Below are 21269 nucleotides of genomic sequence, written 5' to 3'. Positions count from 1 at the left end.
TTTATAGTATTTAAATACTGGTAGTAAAAGTATCGGTATGAGGATGTGTTAATATACTCATTTCCATTGGAGTTACTAGATTGTAAAAGATTATTGTAACACTGATTTTAACTCTAACCTGCTTTGTGCAGACTGTTGCTCTAAGGAAAATGAGTGACACAAAGCTATTCAGTAAGGACTCTTACTTAAAATTTTACAGCTGACAAAATGCTGCTTTACTAGTAAGCTCTGCAGAGCTTTTATGCTCCAGCACTCAGGACAAGCAGCACTGTGCTCAAGCTCCCTTGGGAAATTCTGCCTTTCTATTTCCCCAAGCCCATTGCCGGGAAAATCTCTGCCCAGAGGACACATAGAGGCCCCTGCACTGGCAGTTCCCTGGAAACACTGGCCTCTTGCATGAAAAGCCACAAAGAAAGCAGTCAGAATGAGCAAAGGGTATTCTACCTTGACTCTTTCTTCTATTTTTAAGTGATGAAATGGGACAATAGTAAATTGCAGTTACAAATAATGGGATTTTTGGTATAAATTATTAGTCTGGTAGATTCCACTGTTTGGCATACCTCTCTCACATATATAAGCATAACATCCTGTATACATGGCAGATTTTTATATGTGCATTTTGTTTAGCCCAGGGAGGACAGGTTTTGCTTTATATTATCTTTTTCTGATGTGATTCTTATATGCAGTAACTCTATACATTGTAATTTCCAAGGATTTACAGCACATAAATCAGATTTTTATCCGTGAGGTAAAATATGCACTATAAGACACACCATTTTTACTTTTCAATGTATACTGTGCTCTACAGCAGTTCTCTTGCAATTACGTAAACAATATAATTCCTTTAAAAATTACTTTAAATCATTGGAGTTATTGGATGACATGAAATGACATGCATCTGTTAATTCATTGAACACAACATATTTCTGGAAGATGTACTCTTTTATTGATATTAAAGAATTTAGGTGATCATAAGCTTTTGACAGGACTGAGAATTGCATGTCAACTTCAACACTCTTAAAATGCCTCCTGAGTGGTCTAAAAAAGCAAGCTGTACAAACAGAGTAGAGCTGGAATGCAAATAGTAAGATATTCTTATGCTGCGTTATATGAACTCATGAACGAGGCACTGCATCCCAGAGACAGCATCTGCTGTGTGAAATTTAGGACAGTAATTCATAGCCCATAGAACACTGCATCACCACAAATTATGTTTGTTATAAATTTATAATGATGTTCATATAAAAATATTACATTTTAATAGTTTAAAGAAATGACAGCACTGGGCACTTTATAAATGTTTAACTAGTAGCATCTTCATAATTTAAAATGATGTTACATCACTGAAGATGCTGGGTTGAAACACTTTAAACTTGGAGAGGATGGTCAGTTACAGTAGAAATCTACTGAAAACCGAACCTCAATGCACACAAATGCTATTTTTAAACATAACCTTGTTGGACCATGGACCACAGTCATGTGAAATTGTGCAGCACCATATTCATAAAGTGCAGATATGATTAGCATTGCCAGGGATTAGCCGGTGAGCACAGGCTCTCTGCTGGGGAACCTTGTAGGTACTTGTTAACAGATGTGTTAACCAACCATTCAATGCACGAGATATCCAAGAAAAAAAGTTCAGGTAATTTGCTTTCTTCCATAGTACTTATGTTTTGACTGATGCTTCTAAAGTAATTTTCATTTTTGGTCTTTGCAACAATCTTTAACTTAAACAGTGCCTTCATTTTGCTCTAAATGGTCATATTGCTTGGTCTCATCACCATGACCAGCATATCTCTGTTGTAGTTCTATATTTTTACTCACAGTTTCCATCAGAGGGACAACCTATACCTGAAATTTCATCAGGCTTTTTGTCTCCCTTGCCTAATTTACATGCCTCAGGGTCCCCTATCTTCACAGCCTGATGGCCAAGGACTGTGTCCCTCTCCAATAAAAGCACTCCAACAAGATTCCCTCTTTATCTGTAACCACACACAGCTTTTAAAATCAAACTCTGTATGATCTGCAAATTTGCTCATGGCAAGATTTTGGAAAACACCATCTTTTCAGCAATGCTCCAGCCTTATAAGATGAAGAGAGCAAGAATACAGACAAGTGAAATACAGTCAGTGTTTGTTGGATGCCTTGTTAAAGTGCCTAAGTTGAAATACATTTTAAAAATCAATAGATTTTTCAAGACTTTCAATGTTTCAACAGAAGGAAACATTGGCAAAGAAAATAAAGGAGCAATAAGGATTAACAAAGATGTTATGTCAAGACCTTCTACCCTAATTGTCCACTACTAGGTGATATAGAAGTAAAAGGAAGGAGTTTTCCTCTTCAGTAGAGAATCTAACTCCTACATTAGATCTCATCCTGGTACGCTGTAGTTAAAATTTTCCTGACACAATGAAATGTAACAAACTATTTCACTTTTAAAGTAAACTTGTCAGCAGGAAGATTAAGAAAACTGATGTAATGAAAAAGGAAGGTCTTGAAGGGGTTCCAATATAAGTTTGCAAAAAGTAACAGTAAACCATTTTACATGTAACTGTATCTCATCTTCAACACTGGCAACCAAAATCTTCCAAAGCTCTCTTAGTTTCTGGTAACAACTTCACATGAAGACTTAAGATTTTAAAATACTCTTGTAATCATAAGAATTTAAATTTTTAATAAAATAAAGATTCTTTTATATTAGTAATCAATGACTCAAACATTCACACTTGCTTGCACAGAACGGATCATTGCTCAATGATCTGTTTTACCCAGAATGGATATTTTGACTCAAACTATTTCCTATTAAGGAGTGTCATTTCAGGCCACTCCTTGATCCTATTTTGAATACAGGAAACAAGCTGCATTGTTCTCTGGAGCAAGAAATTATTTTTTACTATGCTTGGATTGAGCTAATCACGATGAGGTCCTGGTCTACAGACCGAGGAAATTCAGTTATAATAATAATGAAAGCAGCACCTACAGTTCATATGCTCCCATTAATGCTAAAGAATATAGAAATACATGCAACTTGGTATTAAATTCAAGCAGAGAGAAGATTTTTAATAATTCAGTCCTTGGTGTTGATAGATTCTGTTAAGCAAAATGTTATCTGAGGTCCATGACTTGAGCACAGGTTCCATGAAGCCCAGTATTTTTTGATAGAACAGGCTTTGGGGCTCCAATAATCAGCACTATAAAACCACCAAACTGTCATCTTAGATCCAATTTAAATAAAATTTTGATTCTCACAGTTGCTAAAAATTTCTTGACACTTTGAGTTAAGAGTATCCCAAGATACATACGAGAAAGAAAATACACTGTCTTTGTAGTAACAGATACACAGAGATACAAACCATATTACCTAAAGTGAATTAGTAGCCCTACCATTCACCATCCCAGCCTTCTCAGCCACAGAACTTGTATTATTCTACATCTCATTTGATGCAGTAAATGTAGTCAGAGACATACTAAATTTACAGAGCAAACAAGATTCTGATGTAGGCAGAAATCAGTGATCCCATAACCCTGGACAGTCTCATCAAGATTTAAATATTTGCTTTTTCTATGAGGAAAATAATAACAATTAAAACAAAACAAAACAAACAAAACCAAAACAAACCAGAGCATTCCTGTACCATCTAGTGTTTTGGGTAAAAAATAGCCAAGTTTTCTCAATCTGGTATCAGCTACAGAGCTTCTGGACAGCATCCAAAGTGACAAGATGGAGGGAGATAAGAATTTCAGGGACCACATCAGTCACTGAGACTTACTCATAGGTACTCATTCTGTTTCATTTCATAAGAGAGAAAGACAAACACCAGAATTAACTCCATCTGTATTTAACTCTAGAATGCTATGCTTAAGAAGTCTGGCCAATCAAAAGAAGGTTATTGTTATTAAAATCAAAAAGGTAAATTCAAAGGAAGGCCACTGGAAATTGAAAAGGCCTATTAAAATTCAATCAGTGCTCTAACCAAGTGTGTAAATCTAAAAATTTAAGTATTCTTCTATCTCCTCCAGTAGAAAGCACAGAATGCAAATATCTACAAAAGAGTAACTCAAAAGAGTTAACATATTGTCCTACTACTCAGCATCCTGAAAACACTCCATGAGTTTCTCAAAGTATAAGTGAGCCTGAATTTAGTCCTTCACAAACTCCATAAGCCTGGCACAGAGATGAAACATGTGCATGCACCTAAAGTGAAACAGTGTCTAATCATTTCAGATTAAAAATGAAAATTCTTACCAGACTTAGAGTGAAAAACTGTCTCTGGGATTTCAATACGCAGAGTCTAAATTAACCACGCAGGTAAAATTAACCACGTATAGTACTATAAAGAATGCCATGGAATCTCCAATGTAAATCAACTTCAGCATCCCTCTCACACCTGGACATCTGAATTATTACTATAGACACACGAACAACATTTTTCATGCAGAATTTTAGAAAGTGTTTTTTGAAAAGCTGTATCACCCTTAATAGCAAGTATATAATTATAGATGAAATAATACATATCTTAGGACCTGGTATTGCTTGTAGAATGCATGACAACAAACTGGAATCTTATTAAGTTTTGATTATACAAAAATCACACTGATTGTTTTCTGTCCCAGCTACTGAAAATGCTTTACTAAGCTTAAAAAAAAAAAAAAAAAAAACAACTCCTATCAGATTTTAATGGTGGAAGTACAATATTTCATTTCCATTAGCATTTTGTAGAGCCTGTAAGATATTACAAACTGAAAAAAAGGTTCAAAGCTTCAGTAAGACTAACACAACAAAAAAATCTAAATTACTCAGATAAATTAATCAATATTGGCTTAATTTTCATTCTGGCAAACAATGAAGTGCTGCATAGGGGCTGTGCCACAAGAGAACTATGCCCATCAATGAATTTCTTTAAATTACACTTGTTACACTCATTCTATTCAAATAATTTAGGGGTTTTCTTTTTGTTGGACTGTATTAGAGTAGTTGTGATCAGCTGCATCATACTCTGAGCAATTTAAACCAAATTTTCTTAAACCTTTGCTGTAAAATTGAATGTACTGCTTCCTGAGCAATGGCAATGGCCTGGCCCAGCAATCTAACTCGCTAATAGCTCTGCAGACCATTCATATTCACCATGAACATTGTAACATTGAAAATTTTTGATTTAAAAAGTGTCATTAGATTGCATTTCAGTCAAACCATAGGCAAAGCTCAAAAAGCCATACTTAGAAGCTTACTCTGCAACTGGATGAAAGCCCAGTGGAGGAGGAGGGGAGAACGTCTCACTTCCCCCTGGAGACAGGGCAATTTCACCACCCTGCTTCCTGCCCCTGTGTCAGGGTTTGGCAAAGTGCCATGGCAGAAGGCTGCCAAGTCCCAGTGGGGGCTGGAGGCCTCCCCATCTCTCATGTCTGGAGATGATGTCTCCAATTTTGTTAAAACTATTAAAAAAAAGTCTGAATGTGCAAAGAGAGGGAGCTTCGCCACACAGTGGGAAGGGTGAAGGTGCATTTCCTTCCCATGTTTTTATTTCAAAGGATTTTGAGCAACACATCCTATTATGATCTGCATAATGTATCCTATTACTGATACAATTCTTCCTATTTGGGAGGATCTAAGTTGTTTGTATCTAATTAAATGCTCCCTTTTATCATATGTACAAAGGTAATGTCTTAAAGACGTTACTCTTGTAGACTGAAGCCACCAAAAGATGGTCTATAAAGAAGGGACGCAGGCTTGGTAACAATTTGAAAATAAGATTAACACTAATGAAGTACAGAAATTGTTCCTGTAAGAGTTACCCAAATTCAAAAAATATGTATTATTTCAGGAAAACTTGTTTGTTAATAGTGAGTCTACCTATACATGTCAGCAACACACAAGTGAGTATTGTGTTCACAGTCTAACAAACATGACTGTCACAGAATTATTTCTTAGAGCAATGGAATATTACGGATTATCTTAGCAACTAATGAAATCAATTATAGGCTACTTAAAAGATTCAGATCAGGAGTAAGATGCATAAAAAGTTTTCTCCAGCTAATTTGAGATTATTTGAGTGCTGCATTCCCTTGACAGGAGATATGGCCAACAGCATTCTGCAGCTTTTTAAGACCATGGGAAAACAGACACCTCTGGGAACTGCTGCACAAGCACCCCATTCTGGCACTGAGTCCTTGGAGCTGAAGCTGCAAAAGGGATGCTATCTGAGAAACTCTTGGGATTTTACTTCACCTTTTTGAGGGAAGCTCCCTATAGATGTACTAGTGGGAATCTAGTGAGGAGCAAACCTCCAGCAAGAAGTTCAACTTACCGAGGGATTGCAGAACTGCTACTCTAAATCAAACATTTGTGTACTTGGACTGTATATCTCTCCAAGCTCTAAATGTCTTCATAATGCATGATCAGGGATTAATATAACAAGGAGCTAATCTGGGACCTATTGCAGTAAAAATATACACATATATTTTTATATACAAACAGTGAGCTGTCTATTCAAGAGAAGCAAGTGTAACAGATCTTAATATAAAACTGAGGATGATATCATTGCTAATCCACATGACAGAAACACTTAAGGACCCTGTGATTTGAATGACATCTTAGCCATAGTGATCAGTGGTTCCCCAGGCTTTGGTACATTTGAAACAGGGTAGTAAATTTGCCTGAAGGTACATAGTGATGCACTTGCTGTGGCTCAAATTGGCAGGGAAACCAGATTAGGGTTCAATAGTTCAAAAATGAAGTTAATGAATGCTATGGAATTTTGCCACACTTCATGTATTATCATTCTACCCTTAATATCTTTACTAGACAGCCTAAAATTATTTCAGAAATCCTTATACATATCCCCATGGGGTACAGGACATGCAGATAACATCCTAAATGTATTACCTGCTAACCAAAAAAAATAGATGAACAACTTTTGACATGTACAAAACACAAATTAGTGAAAATGAGATTCTAGAAAGACAATCAGGAGAAAAATGTGTGATTTAGGTAGAACTCAATATCTCTTCTGACTATTATAGAAGGGAAAAGTCATGGAACAAAAGCTCCCTCTTCACTGTGATTGCAGAAAGCCTAATATTTACTCATTTTACTCAGAGTAATTTTTCCTTATTACTATATGGAAGTAAAAAAGAGTGTTCCCTTGTCCTGAAAGCTGAAATAATTTATTTGTGAGTACTGAACTGTAATCCCAGAGTGATCATATGTCCAGTAGAAAGATATTGGCTAGTTCTATAAAAAATGTCTTTACATTACATACTAGATGATAAATCGGGATGGCAGGGATTTTTTTTCCTCTGGGGGAAAAAAAGAAATAAAAAACTTCTCAGTAAAGCAGGTGAACTTCAACTACTTGCTTCCCAAATTAATATTTCTTATGCTTTGTAAAAAAAAAATTGGTTTTGATCTAAGTAATTTACTGGACACATAATAAGATGCACAGAAGAGATGTAATGATGAGATAGTGATTTTCATTACAAGTGGCAGGAGAGGTTTCCAGAACTAAAAAAGTGAGAGACCACTCTTCTGATGTCATCAATTAGTTACAAAAATGCTTCTAATAAAAGACAAAGTATATCTGAATAGCAGTATTCTCTAAACCAAGATGAAGCAATCAGAACAAGAGAGTTAGTGAAGAGGCTGAAGGAAAAAAAACCCTCCAAACCCTGTTCCTCGATTCAGTAATTTTACTCAGTTTCTGTTCATTGTATCAGTGGTAGTGAGAGAACATTCTTTTAAAAAAATGAGTTAACCTGTGCTTGACAGAGCCCAAAGCTTTGAAAGCTAAGAGGCAATTATAAAGAAAACAGAAAGAAGACAGTCAATGCTGCCTCTTTAAAGCTTTCAGATGATCTTTACTTACACAGTTACAGACGTTAGCTCAAAGCATATTTTCTCTCCTAATGATTCCTTTCTACAGCAAAATAAAGCTTATAAAAAGGTATGCTCATAGTGATTTCAGTATTAAGTCTGTACAAAATCTGGCTTATATCTTTATTTCTGTTTAAAAAATGTATGCAACAAAATTTTAGGAAAACAACTAGTGAAGAAAGTGCTGCAAGAAGTTCATATTGCCCTGCAGTCAACTTGCTGGTCAAATTTGACAAAAATCATTAAAAAATCTGAACAAAACAAAACAACAAAATCAAATATCCAACTTTTTTCAGAAAAACCTTCTACCCACTGGGGAAAAAACACAGTGGTTTAATCATTAATTTATAACAACATGCAGATATCAGTTTCCATTTCATCAAGGTAAGGCCATCTTGTACATCGACAAATCCTCTGATATGCCTTAAACTGAAGACTTTAAAATAGATGTATCTGCCTCCACTAGCTCACTGCTGCCATGGAAAACATTTGGATAAAGGTTAGGTAGTCACACTGCTATACCCTTCCATATTTTCAGAAATACAGGCCACAAAGGCATCTGTAGCATAATAACATGGAGCTCTTTTTGTATATTCCTGTTTTACATAAGCAATACCTGTGCCTGTACCAGCAAAGTCAATGAAACCACAAATTGAAAAGTTGCTTTGTATAAGCACTGACTGGCAACAATGAAAATTGGTGCATATACTGATCCCTCTATTAAAATATTGCTCAGATACTAGAAAGAAAAACACTGCTCTAGGCTTCAAAATTCAACTGACGTGGGCTGAATCATTCTTAAATAGATATGATGTCTTCAATGTCTTTTGTGATTATGACAATTTTGACAAGATAATAATCTCCTCAGAACAGGACTTTTTAAGGTTTAGAGAAATAACATATGATTTATTAAATCATCTGTCAAATTATCTATGAACCCTGCTTTCAACAGAAATTGTATGATCTCATTAAAATAATTACAGAAAATCTATGCTTGATGTTATAAATAACAAGTACCTGGTATACAAAGGAGAGAACTGGAACATAAAGTACAGGAACTTGCAAGGTTCAAAAGGTGACAGCATACCTTTGTACTCTTAAAATAGTCAATAGAAGTTTTCATTTTAAGTATCCTTCACACTAGACCAACTTTTGAACTCCAGGCCTCAAAATGGAGAGAAATAAACAAGTCTGGAGCTGTGCAAAAATGAAGTAATCTAGATATGTATGCTGCAGCCTCATTTCTCTTTTCTTCCCTCACACTTTGTTGCCTTTTTACTCATATTGCTTTTGGAGAAAAGCAACAGCTAGTACTACACATCACAACAATTATTCAGAAAAATAAGCAGAGGTACAAGCTAAAATCAATAGGAAGTAACTTTAGAATTTTAAACATCCTATCAATTTTAATTTTATATATTCATGCTTCTTTCAGTGCAAGATAGGGCTGGGCAAAGCAAGGAAGGATGGCATGGTGTTTATTTCCTGTGATGTAAGTACAGCAGGCAGGAGAAAGAGGACAAGATCTCTGAAACCTCTACAAGGGTGTTCCTTCCTGTTAATTCATGTTGCTATGGATTATGGTTGTACTCTGGTAGTCAGCACTGCACTTGCAAAATTGAAGGATCTCCTACCAGGTAACTCAGGCAGTTACCTTCTTTTAACCAAAAGCTCCTCCTTTTGGAGAGCAAGGATGAAGTACTCAAACAATGCAAGGTTGTTGACAATGCAGGCAAAGCTTCTTACTAACACACTTCAAGATAAAGACCTATAATATTATCTGAGAGAATACTACCAATACCAAAAGATTTCCTTCCTAAGCTACCTGAAAGACATAAGCTGCTGTCATTTCACTGTGTTGAAGCAGGACAGAAGTGAACCTCCTACCAGTCAATAACATCATCAGAATAAGCCCCTGCATGATTCCCACTGCCTGGCTCTCTACATTACAGCCACTCCAGCACAAGTGGTCCCTATAGCTCCATGAGAATGAGGACTCAACAGCCCATGCACAAACCTATTCCAAGTATAAAATAGCCTTTTATTCACCGTGAAATAAACCACTGTGTGTCTGAACAGATATTTAATAATGCTACAAGGTTAGTTCATTCAGAAGGCATTCAGAAAATGGTTTCAATACCTTATAGAGCTGAATTACTAAACAAATACAAAAATAGCATGAGTTATTTAAACAGCTGAATGGTTAACTGAAATAGGAGAATTCCTACAATCATTTTTGTAAGAGGTTTTAAGTGTAGAAAGCTATCTTATCCAGGAAAGTTAAATTTAAAGACATGCTATTCAACTTAGCATATTTTGGTTTTAATTTTTTTTCCCTTTGGGTTCGGGGGGGTGGGGGGGTGGGGTGGGCAGCAGGAACAGTCCAAAAATTATCAAATTATATAAAAGAAACATGCAGATTTGAAAAAGGTTAGATGTCAACTCACCAGTCTCTTGACAATTTTCAACAAAAGCTTAAGTTCTCGTGGATCTTTCTTGGACTTCAGTACTTTAGCAAAGCTGCCCATGTTTTCTGGAGACATGCTCTCCTGATTGTTTCCTCCATACAGCTGAACCAGCAATGATAAGCACTGTGAGGCACTCAAAAATATTTCAATATCTTCACTGGGAAGCTAAAAATGAATGAAAAATGAACAAACAAAAATCAAATTCCAATTTCAGAAAAGTTGCAGTTCACTGGGGATTTGGAAGATGCATTGTGACAGGAAAGAATGATTTCTAGTTGATTGACTAAAAAACTCCACTAAAATAAGCTTAACAAAGTGATGAAAATATAATTAAAATATATCTACTGTTAGGCAGCAGTGTAACAATATCGGCAGTCTGATTCTGTCAAGTGGTCTATCTAGACTGCCGTCATAACAGCACCAGAAATGCTGCTCTCAACTATGTGATTTTATTCTACTTTAAACAGAAGCACTAATATAAGAAAGTATCATTATAGCCATGATGTCTAATCTTCTACATTATGCACACCATAAAATTTCATTTAATTATTATTAAATGAAGCCTCTTGAGGTAGAGCACAGGCTATCTAGTTATTTAATGGATTTTAAGTAGCCACATTAGGAGGTACATCTTGAAGATTTTAAATATTTTCCTAAATTCCAACTTTTCTGCACTCCTTTGAAGATCAGACACTGCAGCAGGCCTTAGGAATAGGATGGAAAATCCTTCCTTGGGAAGCAAAATTACAAAAAATATTTAGGGACATGACTAGAGATCATCTTTAAATGAGCTTCTGATAATATGAAACCACTATCAAAATGATTTATATATTTCCTGAAAGTACAATCTGGAAATAACAAGCAGAGATATTGTATTAGGCCTGTATTTGGCACTGACAATGACATTTTGGAATGAAAACAGGAATGCAATGCCTAATGTCAGCACAGAGAGTTCACAAATGCTAGTGAAAAAAATTCATAGAGATTTCTCGGGAACAGGCAAGAGGACGACAGATTGGAAAACCTAATAGCCAAGGACTGGAGTAATTCAGCATCTATAGCATATCAGAGGGAGAGTTAAAGTGGGCTTGATCATATCCTCCCAGTCATATATGGGAAATAGCAGGCTGAGGAAAGGCTAATTCCTTTACCTGAAAAATGACTGATAAGACATGATAGCTCAAAACTTTAGACAAAGCAATTGAGATTAGAAGAAAGATAATACTTGGATTTCCTTTTTTTCCCTTTCTCTCTTTAATAAGAACAATTAACTGCTGAAATTACTTTCTTAGAACTGAGTCAGATTCTCCATCAAAAGCAATACAAATATCACAAAAATTATTTTTTTCTAAAATAATAACAAAGCCATTTACTCTAATGAGGAATTAATTTAACAAAGTCTGACTAAATCATTGCAATAGCTTTTTCTCACCTTATAATCTATGACCTGAAAAAAATGTCAATGGTAGTCTTAACCAATTAGGTATAGAAGTGTAAAAACACCTCATCATGCCTGTTCATTCCTTTAATTCCAAAAGTATTATTTACACCAAAGAAGCCATATTAAAGTACAGTAAACAGACAATCCTTACAGATAATAAAAGGAAACTGTTAATATAATTTGTCCAACCACTTATGTAATATGCCAAATCATTTAAATAATGATTACTTATTTAATCTGCAATATGAAATTACTATTTTTTTCATTTTGAGGAAAACTCATACAGTTACTTTAAAGCAATCTGAACACATCATCAGATATACATCTCTCAAATATTCAAGCAGCAATTCCCAAGGGATCTGCATGCAAATACAATCCTGTTTTCTACTAGCTTCATAGAGTTGCTGTTTAAAACAGACTGAACTGAGATGTAATCTCTGAATATATAGCCCCAAGACATATCACATTCTATTTGACCTAATGCTATACAAGTGACAGGACCACAACAGCTATTTCTTCCTCAGTTTTGCTATATGTTTTTTCTTCATTCCAGTCTAAATGCCACTTACTAGATTATTTCCTTTCCATCATCCAGACTTCTCTAATAACATCATCAACGCAATTTGAAACAGTAAAAAGCAGGAAAAGCTACAAATAGTAACAAGCTTTATAGTGCCATTTATATCTTTAATCTTTAACAAATCAGGAAAAAAAAAACTGCTGATTTCACCTGGGCCTTTTAGACAACTTTTACTTCCTTCATTGAAATAAAATGCCATTAGAGAAAGGAAAGATAACTACTTTAATGTATGTCTCTCACACCTTCTAAAAGCAGCATTCCAAGTTAGTTTGTTACTAGATCAGTGTAGGCAGCAGTATAGGGCATCAACCACCCCCTGTAGTAAATCACAGTACAAAAATTATATTCTATTTTGAAATGTTTGTTGGATAAACAAAGGTAAAAAATGATAAATCAGCCAAAATTTTGGTCAAATTTATCCTTGCCTGAGTATTGCAGTGGAGGCTAATTCCCTGGGCTCCACAGGCACAAAAATCCCACGTTTAGTCAGTATCACTACAGCTATACTTGGAAGTGAGATTGATCCCAAGGTTTTTTCCCTAAGATACTCACTAAGTATCAGAGGAGTGGAAAGGTATCAGTCTCCTTAGAGGACTGCTCCTACAACAAACCTGTGTGAAGAAGTCCATGAAGCATCACAAACCTCAGTGGCTCTTCCCAACACAAGGAGTGTCAAGGAAGCAAATAAGCAAGTCCAGTTGATTAGTGTTTTTCCCAAGGGAGGCTGATTGCAGCAGGAACATCCAGTTAGTGAGGCAGTGGAACACTCTGTCCTAGGTGAGGAGGAGCTGTGCTTGGGCCAATGGCCTTGATTCTCTTCTCCTGGCATGCCCAACCTTTTATCATTGCTGTTGTTCTTTGTTCCCCAACAAGAGAAAGGAAAATCCCTTCAATCCAGTGAAAGGAACCCTTCCATCCAACCTGTCTCGGCATCACATAGTCTTGCCCCACAGTGACCATGTTCCAAGTGTCACTCCATAGTTCCCAACACCTGCCAGTTATGACATCACATTACTCTATCATCAATGCCAATGAAGTCTTTTCATCCCCTGTTGTACTTCAGGCTCTTCTGCTCCTCTGATTCCCCAGAGTCCCTTTGAGCTTCAGTGTTAGCTAGAGTTTGGGGAGCAAATTACTGTTACCTTGGGAAAATTCAGGACAAAACAATAGCAGGACAGGTATTGCATGAAGAGAAGAACAAGTGTGGAATAGGAAAGGCCATATTTACTCTGGAGGGAATGAGAGTCATTGGCCTACAGTCTAAGTCATCAATAATTAAGGTGGAAGAGGAACTCTCAGCAGTGTCCCTATTTAAGTATGTCCACATCAGCATTTTTCTCTGTAACTCTCATCATTCTGCCTTTTCACTTCTTACAAGTAGTGAATTAGATGTCAAAAGTTGTAAGCTGGTAACCTGAAATTTAGCACTAGCTGCCAGTCAGTGTTAGTACTGCTTATAAAGAGTTGGAGATCTGAAGAACATTAGCCATATAAAACAAAATCAGCAGTTGAAAATATAATAAATATCTGTAAATACAGAAAACCAAGAATGAAAATTCAGCTTTCAAGCAAACAATATCTCATGTTTAATAAGAACAGGAAGAACATAATAATTTTATTCAACAATGAATAAGAGACGAATATAGTTCATCTCTTAATTAGATGGAACAGCATTCCGATTATTTTTCTAATCAGAACACTTCAATTTGGTATGAAGTACATTTGCTTGAAATGCATTTATAGGTTTTGTTCTTTCAGGAGAGTAGGAACTCATGAAGAAACCAATTCTAACACTTTGAAAGAATATCTGCCCCTTAATATTTCATAATTACATGAAATTTCATTTTCCTTTATCAGTCTTAGAGGGGATTCAGCCCTTCAGCAAGGTAGAAAAGTTAGCAGCACTCCTCCTTGCAGCTGTTAATATTCTTGGCTAGTGTATAGCTTGAAGACAATCCAGCAACTTAAAATAAATTACTGAAGAGCTAAGGTCATAAAATCTGCTGTTCTCTAACTGAAAACTGTAGATTTATTTTCCACTTATTTTAAAATAATACCTCATGACAAGACTTCCGTGCAATGAAAGCAGTATGCCACTCTTTGCTTAATTTTTATGGCCATGTTATAACTTCCTGTAAACTAGCTTATAACACAAAATAGTACTTTCTTTTCCTTTCTAGATAGAACCTGCTCTGTGTATTTTAGAGTTAATGCGGTGAAGAGCAGGATATTTCTTGTTATTGCACATATATATATCTGCAGTCTGTTCTCAAAAATTCCATAATTTTAAACTGAGTTGCAATGTGTTCATGAATTGCAAACCACTGCAAGAAACGTGTGATCATTTGAGCTGAAGTGGCAGTTTTCACACTGTTGGAATTGTTACAGCATCTAATTTTAGAGCTACAATGAAACTGCCTGGATTACCCGGAGGGGACACTATTTCGGTGCATTAATGAGGTTATACACATAGAGAGTTTATTACAATAAGAGATAGATATTCATTAGATCCCTAATGTGATTACAGAATGTGCTGTAAAGGAAGAACCATAGGGATCTATAGGCAAAATGATTTTGCAAATATTGTACAAAATGTAAAAGCAAAACTATTAATCTGCTAGCTTTCCTATACCATTCTTATTAGTATATATGCACAGTTTTAAATTAAAAAATAAAATATCATATTTTTACTTAGAGACATTCTCCTACCTAAGGGAAATATATATATATATATATATATATATATATATATATATATATTCACTTCATTTTAATCTAGGCTAATTGTTAAGAAACTAAATCCCCATTCTGAAATTCTGTGCATGTAACATTTTCTTCTTTCCTCTGGTGTGTTTGTTTGGAGATTTTTGGTTTTTAGGATAGCTCTGTGTAAGAGAATACTTCAAATATAGGATATAAACATATGTATCTCCACTCTGACCACTGAACAGTCTGTATCCCTAGAGAAAGAAATGTGAAATAAAATTCTACAGTTATCATTCTTCTGCAGTCATTTTCATTATTCATTAGCAAATAACTTCATGCACTCTGAAAACAAAGTCTGGACACAGCCTTAGAGTTAGTGCAATATAGAGGGAAAAAAATGCCTGGAAAAGACCATCTCATTCATCCGTGTGCACTGAGGCTTCATATTTGTCCTCCTCACACTGGGACATGACTAACTGGACTTTCAACAGTAATACATGGAACACAGTAATTACGTGCAAATTTTCCCAATAATATTATAGTGAGGAAGCCTCCCACCAGAAGTCAAGGAAAGTTCTCTCCCAGCAGTCTAGTAGGCTCCAGGAACGACTGGAAGATCTACACCTAGGACCTGAATCAAGGGACCTACAGAAAACAAAATTCCTTTTTATAGGTATGTTCTACAATTGCTGCAGGTGTCAGAATAATAATCAAATTACATTTATGTTAAACGAAGAAACATTATCCAACAAAGGTAAGAATAATTAACCTTTAAACACAAAACTGCCAAGAAGATGACTAAATGCTCCATTTTTTTTCTCTTATTGAACAATTATGGACATAATGATTTTGGGATTAAATACTGAGTTCTCCATATTTGCAGTGTTTCCTGCAGTCAGAGTTTGTAATTATTTCTCCTTTTGCATTGTTAAATCTCTGAAGTTTCATTTAAATGCAATCTAGGTTTCCAAAAGTTGCCTTGCTATGCCTTCAGTGACAGATTAAATCAGAACTACAAAAGGGAAAAATTGATTCAAAGTTTTCAACATTTTGAAGTTTAACTCACATGGATTTTTTTAGGATTATTGAGAGAGAAAAATATGTAGAACTTGAGCAAAATAAAAAGACAAGTAAATGAGACATGGAATAACAATCTACTTGATGGACATACATTTCAATGAAGGAAAACAATTACTCAATGTGATTAGGAAACTAGGAACTATGAAACAATGTGACCAGGAAACTATGTAACTATAAGAAACTATAAATATCTAAGGTAGGCAGAAATAGCAAAGCAGAGAAAATAATTGTAACCCAGTATTTTAAGGCAATAATTAGTTAAAAATTTCAAAATCTCCATTCTTTCCAGAAAATAAAGTTCACAAAGAACTGAATGCCTCAAAACAACAATAAGGGGTTGTGTAGCCACACAGTTCAAAGAATACAGAGAACAACCACTGGCAGCTTAATAGAATATCTGTTTAGATAGGCCTGAGGCATTTTGAGGGGTAGGGAGCACATACATCTTGAGACATGCTCCTGGCTTCACAGAGAATCTTTTTCTTTTTAAAGAGATTAGAGCATAAACCATTTAAAACAAGTGGTTCCTAAATGCTAAAATGACTATTCCATTCCTCAAACTCTTCTAAGCCTAACACGAAATATTTAATAGAGCAGTGGGGGGAAAAAAAGAAAAATATTTGAAAAATCAAATTTAACAAACCTAACTGAAATAACTTTCACAGACCCAAACAAGAGAAAATCTCTCACTCACAGAATCTTTCCAAAACTAAAAACATAACAAAACAATATGTATGTATGTATCTGTCTGCCTATCTATCTAAAAAAGTGGCACTTGTAGTCTTTATCTTCCACCTGTATGTTAAAAATCAGAAGACGTAGAACAAACATTTTAAACAAAATGGAATCTGCAGAAGTAAAGAACAAAGCAAAACCTACTGGTAATTTACAGTCATGCATCTGAAATATAAGGGCAAGTCACAATCTAATCAGTACATGTTAACTATACAATTATCCTATCCTTTAATTAAAAACTTAACAAAAGACTTGCAGGTGGTATAGGCTGAGTTAAAGCTTGGCCTCTAATTTTCTGTTCTTTAAAAAGTTAATATAATTTAAATTTATGACTAGTTTCATTTTAAAGGAACATTTGCATCTCTTCATGTCATACTCTATCATATATAGCAATCTTTTAAAATCAATAAAAATAAAATTAAAAATTTAACAAGATGAATTATTAAATAGTTGAAATTCAGTCACTTTGTTTTAGGTCATTCAGAGAACATTTCCAAAAAGCCTTTGTCAATAGCTGGTTTAAATAAATCCATCAAAGGAGGACTTAGCACCAAGTATAATGCCAAAATTTAATAAAAAAGGAATCACATGATTCCCTAAAATAGATGACAGACAGTGCTCAAGATAGTAGAAGGATCACAGTACTGATATCACAAAAAACCTGAAAACCTCTATTTAAATGAAAAAAAAAAAAAAAAAAAAAAAAGGTCTGGAAGAGAATACAGCAAATCTGAAATGTCTTCAAGTGAAATAACCAAGGAAGGATACTATGATACACCAAAATTCTCACATACCATTTTAATGACTTTATGTTGACTAAAAGGCTGATCCAGACTCTAAAAGCACTGTCCAGCTCAAGAAGCATTCCTCCACTACAAACCATTACACACAGAGTAAATATAGATCTCTGTATGACAGAGGTTGAGTTGATGGGATGCATTAGGGACACAATGCAGCACACTGGAGATTTCAATGCAGTGCTGTGACATGTAATAAATCCTGGAAAGGACTGTTTAAATAGACACACTTCAAAGATACTTACAGATCACCAAGGACAACTCCTATTCATAAATCCCTCAGGATCATGTTGAAATAAAATAAAACCCTTGAGAAAACTCAGAAGGCTCAAACCCCAGAAAAAAATACTAAAATACATCACTCGCTACAAACTAATTTTACATTTACTGACTTTTCTAAAGGAAGCAGGATTATTAGTTCCAAATTTTGAATGCCACTCTTTCTCTATGCAGTGGTGATTAGTCAGTTCTGAAGGATTAAATGTTGTCTATACATATGTATCCAAACTGAGAACCTGAAGTCTGCCCCTCATCCCACTTCTATGCTCTGGACAAACAGACTTACTCTGGTAACCTGCAAGTCACTGTGACCTGTAACTTCTTATGAAATGTTAGAGTACTAGGTGGGAGCTTATAAACAATTAAAAAATAGTAAACAGAGCTTTAATACGTTGAATGCAGCTGCATAATTCCAACTTCAGCAACATCCCATAAGGTTACAAACAAGCAAAGTCTCACCAGTTGAATAAGCCGGCTAATCAGGTCCGTCAGGGGCTTATTGAGAAGCAGAAGGTCTTCAGCAGCCTTCGTGTCCCCTCCGGCACCAGATTTCTGTGCCTTAACAAGAGAGAAATCAAAAGCAACCTTGGTCATTGTTCTGTTATGAGGAGCAAATTATGTCCATTAAGTGGTCAAAGTGTGAATAGAAGTTTGAAGGAGACTCATGCACTCTTTTCTAGTGAAGTATTCCTGGGCTTCCAATGAGCAGTTATGCTCCCTCTGTGACAATAAGACAAAGCAAAGGGACCCATGCTGTTGTGCCAGTCTGTACAGGCTGAATATGCTGACCTGCATGACATTTCTCCTGCAAAATGCAATAAAAATGTACGTGCAAAAATACCTAAAACCGAGATAATCAAGGTGACTGAAAATTTAGGATTCTCAGCAATATTGCCTATCTGCTTTAGTCTCTACCCTGAAATACTCACAATATATTATAATTCAAATTATTTCTGAAATAGGAATAATAAAGTTTTTAAGTAATAAAATCAGTTACTATTTGTAATTCTGACCACTGTCATCACCTCATCATCAAGACATACTACTAGCCTAGGCAGTGCTATTTATGACCAATCCCTGCCCCAGGGCTCCTGAAAGGTCAGCTTGCAGGATTTTTCATTTAACGCCACTATCTTGCACCAGCTTTGTACCATGACCCTATACAGTCAATCTGCTAGAGGGAAAGAAGTAAACATTTTGTCTAAAGAACACATTTAAAAATAATTTGTATTGCGTTTGATTTATAGCACAATCCCAAAAATCACTGTCCAAGTGCAATACTTGGAGTTTTTCACTTGGTTAAGTGAACAAAGGAGCAAGTTCCCTGAGACAGGTGCCACTACTGCTCAAACTCCACTGTTAATGCTTATGAGTTGAAAGGATAATGCATCTCTTCTGGAAAGAATTTCTAAATAAAAGAGAACTGTAGGGCTGTTTCTCCAGGCAATAAGTCACATTGGTACATTCCTCTCTGAGACTCACCACAATGACCTGGAATGCCAAAGTTCAAGAGGGACAAAAAATGCAGAGAACACAAAAAATGGAATGTTTATATTAATTAAGCCTCCTTCACTTCACCAAAACTTAAAACAGCTTTTTCTCATTAGTATACAGATAAGAAGACCTTCCATCAGGAATTTTTGACTCTTTAAACTTTTATATATTAATGTCTTTGGAAAGAGAATGAATTATAGCACTAAATAAATTATGTATATGAAGCATACACATTACACCATTGTTAAACCTACATTAAGTTGTAGAATCATATAACCACAGAATGTTAAGGTGTTGAAATGGACCTTAAAGATCATCTTGTCACAACCACACCCACGCCTTCCCCCAGGCAGGGACACATCCCACTAGACCAGGTTGCTCACGGTCTTATCTAACCCAGCTTTGAACAGCTGTGCCAGAACTGGGGCATCCACAGCCTCTCTGGGCAACCTGTGCCAGAGTCACAAAATAGAGTCCATATATCAAACTGAAATTGCAAATTCTTTCCAGCTAATGTGGATCGCCTCTGGGCTATATGACAAAACTTCTCCAAAACAGATATGCAAATTAATCTGAAAGTATTTGGACCACAAAGAGCAAACTCTTCTGCTGAATCTGGATACAGTTATCAGCATCATCCAGCACAAAGTTCTTAAATGCAATGGAAAAGTGGTGACGTGTATTGCCTATGCAGCTGGATAAGACTATTACTTTACACATACAATATTTAAATAAAAAGGATTCAAATGAAGGTACTACCATTTGTAAAAGACAACTTAAGCCCCAGAAATGGATAACAGAAGATTTGATTCTGTTTTACAAATTCTGATTTAAATGGTATCTTATCAAAACATCTCTGTAAAAACTGTGTAAGAATAATATTTGTTATGCATTTACTGACATGTGAATAGTGGAATACTATTAGTAGTCTACATGTATATGGAATACTATATATAGTCAATAACTAGTGGCCGCCATTCAATAGGGTATGTGCACTGATGTAGAACTCTCAGGGATTTTCTGATGAGTATTGTCAAGACATGTAAGCCAAGACAAGTAACACCATTGGAAAACTAGTATTCTATGGGCACGGAACAGACCTAGGCTTCAAAACTCAGTTTTCCAGCTGCTCCTTGTTACACATTAGTCTTTAAGAGCAAAACAGATTACTTTGACAAGAGATAAATGAAACTGGAGCTGGAGTTTCAGTGCATCAATCAACTGTTGTATTCAAGTAAAGCCAGAACAGAATTTGGCTTTGAACAAATAGATTTAATTTTAAATCAAAATAAAACCCATCAATTTAATATTGCCAATCCATGTGCAAGATCCTCTCCTCTCATGTGTCCTCCAGAAGAATTTGCCTCACCACTGCTGTATGGAGCGTAAGTCCAGAATTCAGCTATGATTACAAGGAGTGATGCCAAAAATATGATAACAAGCAATGAGTCTACAAAATTTGACCTATGAAGTGATTCTTAGATGAACAGAACCTGATAACAGAGGACTTAAAAAAGACAAAGTATTGCACCATCACACATCTAAACCAAACTAAAAACCTTGCAGTAAAATGTAGTTGATAACATACGGCTGCTTGTGTAAATCAACGTAGAAGAAAGAAAAAAAGGCTCAGTTTTCAACACCAACTTCTAATGTTAAGCCTACTTTAAAAAATCTCTCAAAAGAACCAAGAAGTCCATTCCCCACCCCCACCCCTCCCCCCCCCCCAAAAAAAAAACCCCCTGCAAACCAAAAAACGCAGAACCAAAACAAAAAAACAACCAACCAACATAGGAGGGCCTTTGGGGTCTAAAGAAGC

General features: G+C 35.6%; 1 protein-coding gene across 1 annotated transcript in view; it reads right to left on the bottom strand.

Annotated features, from left to right (window-relative positions):
• ULK4 (unc-51 like kinase 4) overlaps nucleotides 1–21269 on the bottom strand; it is a 211895-nt gene that overhangs the window by 43455 nt on the left and 147171 nt on the right. Inside the window, exons 33-34 of the mRNA XM_066321372.1 lie at nucleotides 18416–18514; nucleotides 10318–10503 (exon numbers count right to left, since the gene is read on the bottom strand). Of these exons, the coding sequence (XP_066177469.1) occupies nucleotides 10318–10503; nucleotides 18416–18514 (285 nt within the window). The remainder of the gene's footprint in view (nucleotides 1–10317; nucleotides 10504–18415; nucleotides 18515–21269) is intronic.

Source organism: Sylvia atricapilla, chromosome 1 (assembly GCF_009819655.1).
Source record: "Sylvia atricapilla isolate bSylAtr1 chromosome 1, bSylAtr1.pri, whole genome shotgun sequence".
Lineage (NCBI taxonomy): Eukaryota > Metazoa > Chordata > Aves > Passeriformes > Sylviidae > Sylvia > Sylvia atricapilla.
The sequence above is the reverse complement of the archived record's forward strand: the minus strand, read 5'-3'. Positions and strand labels throughout refer to the sequence as shown.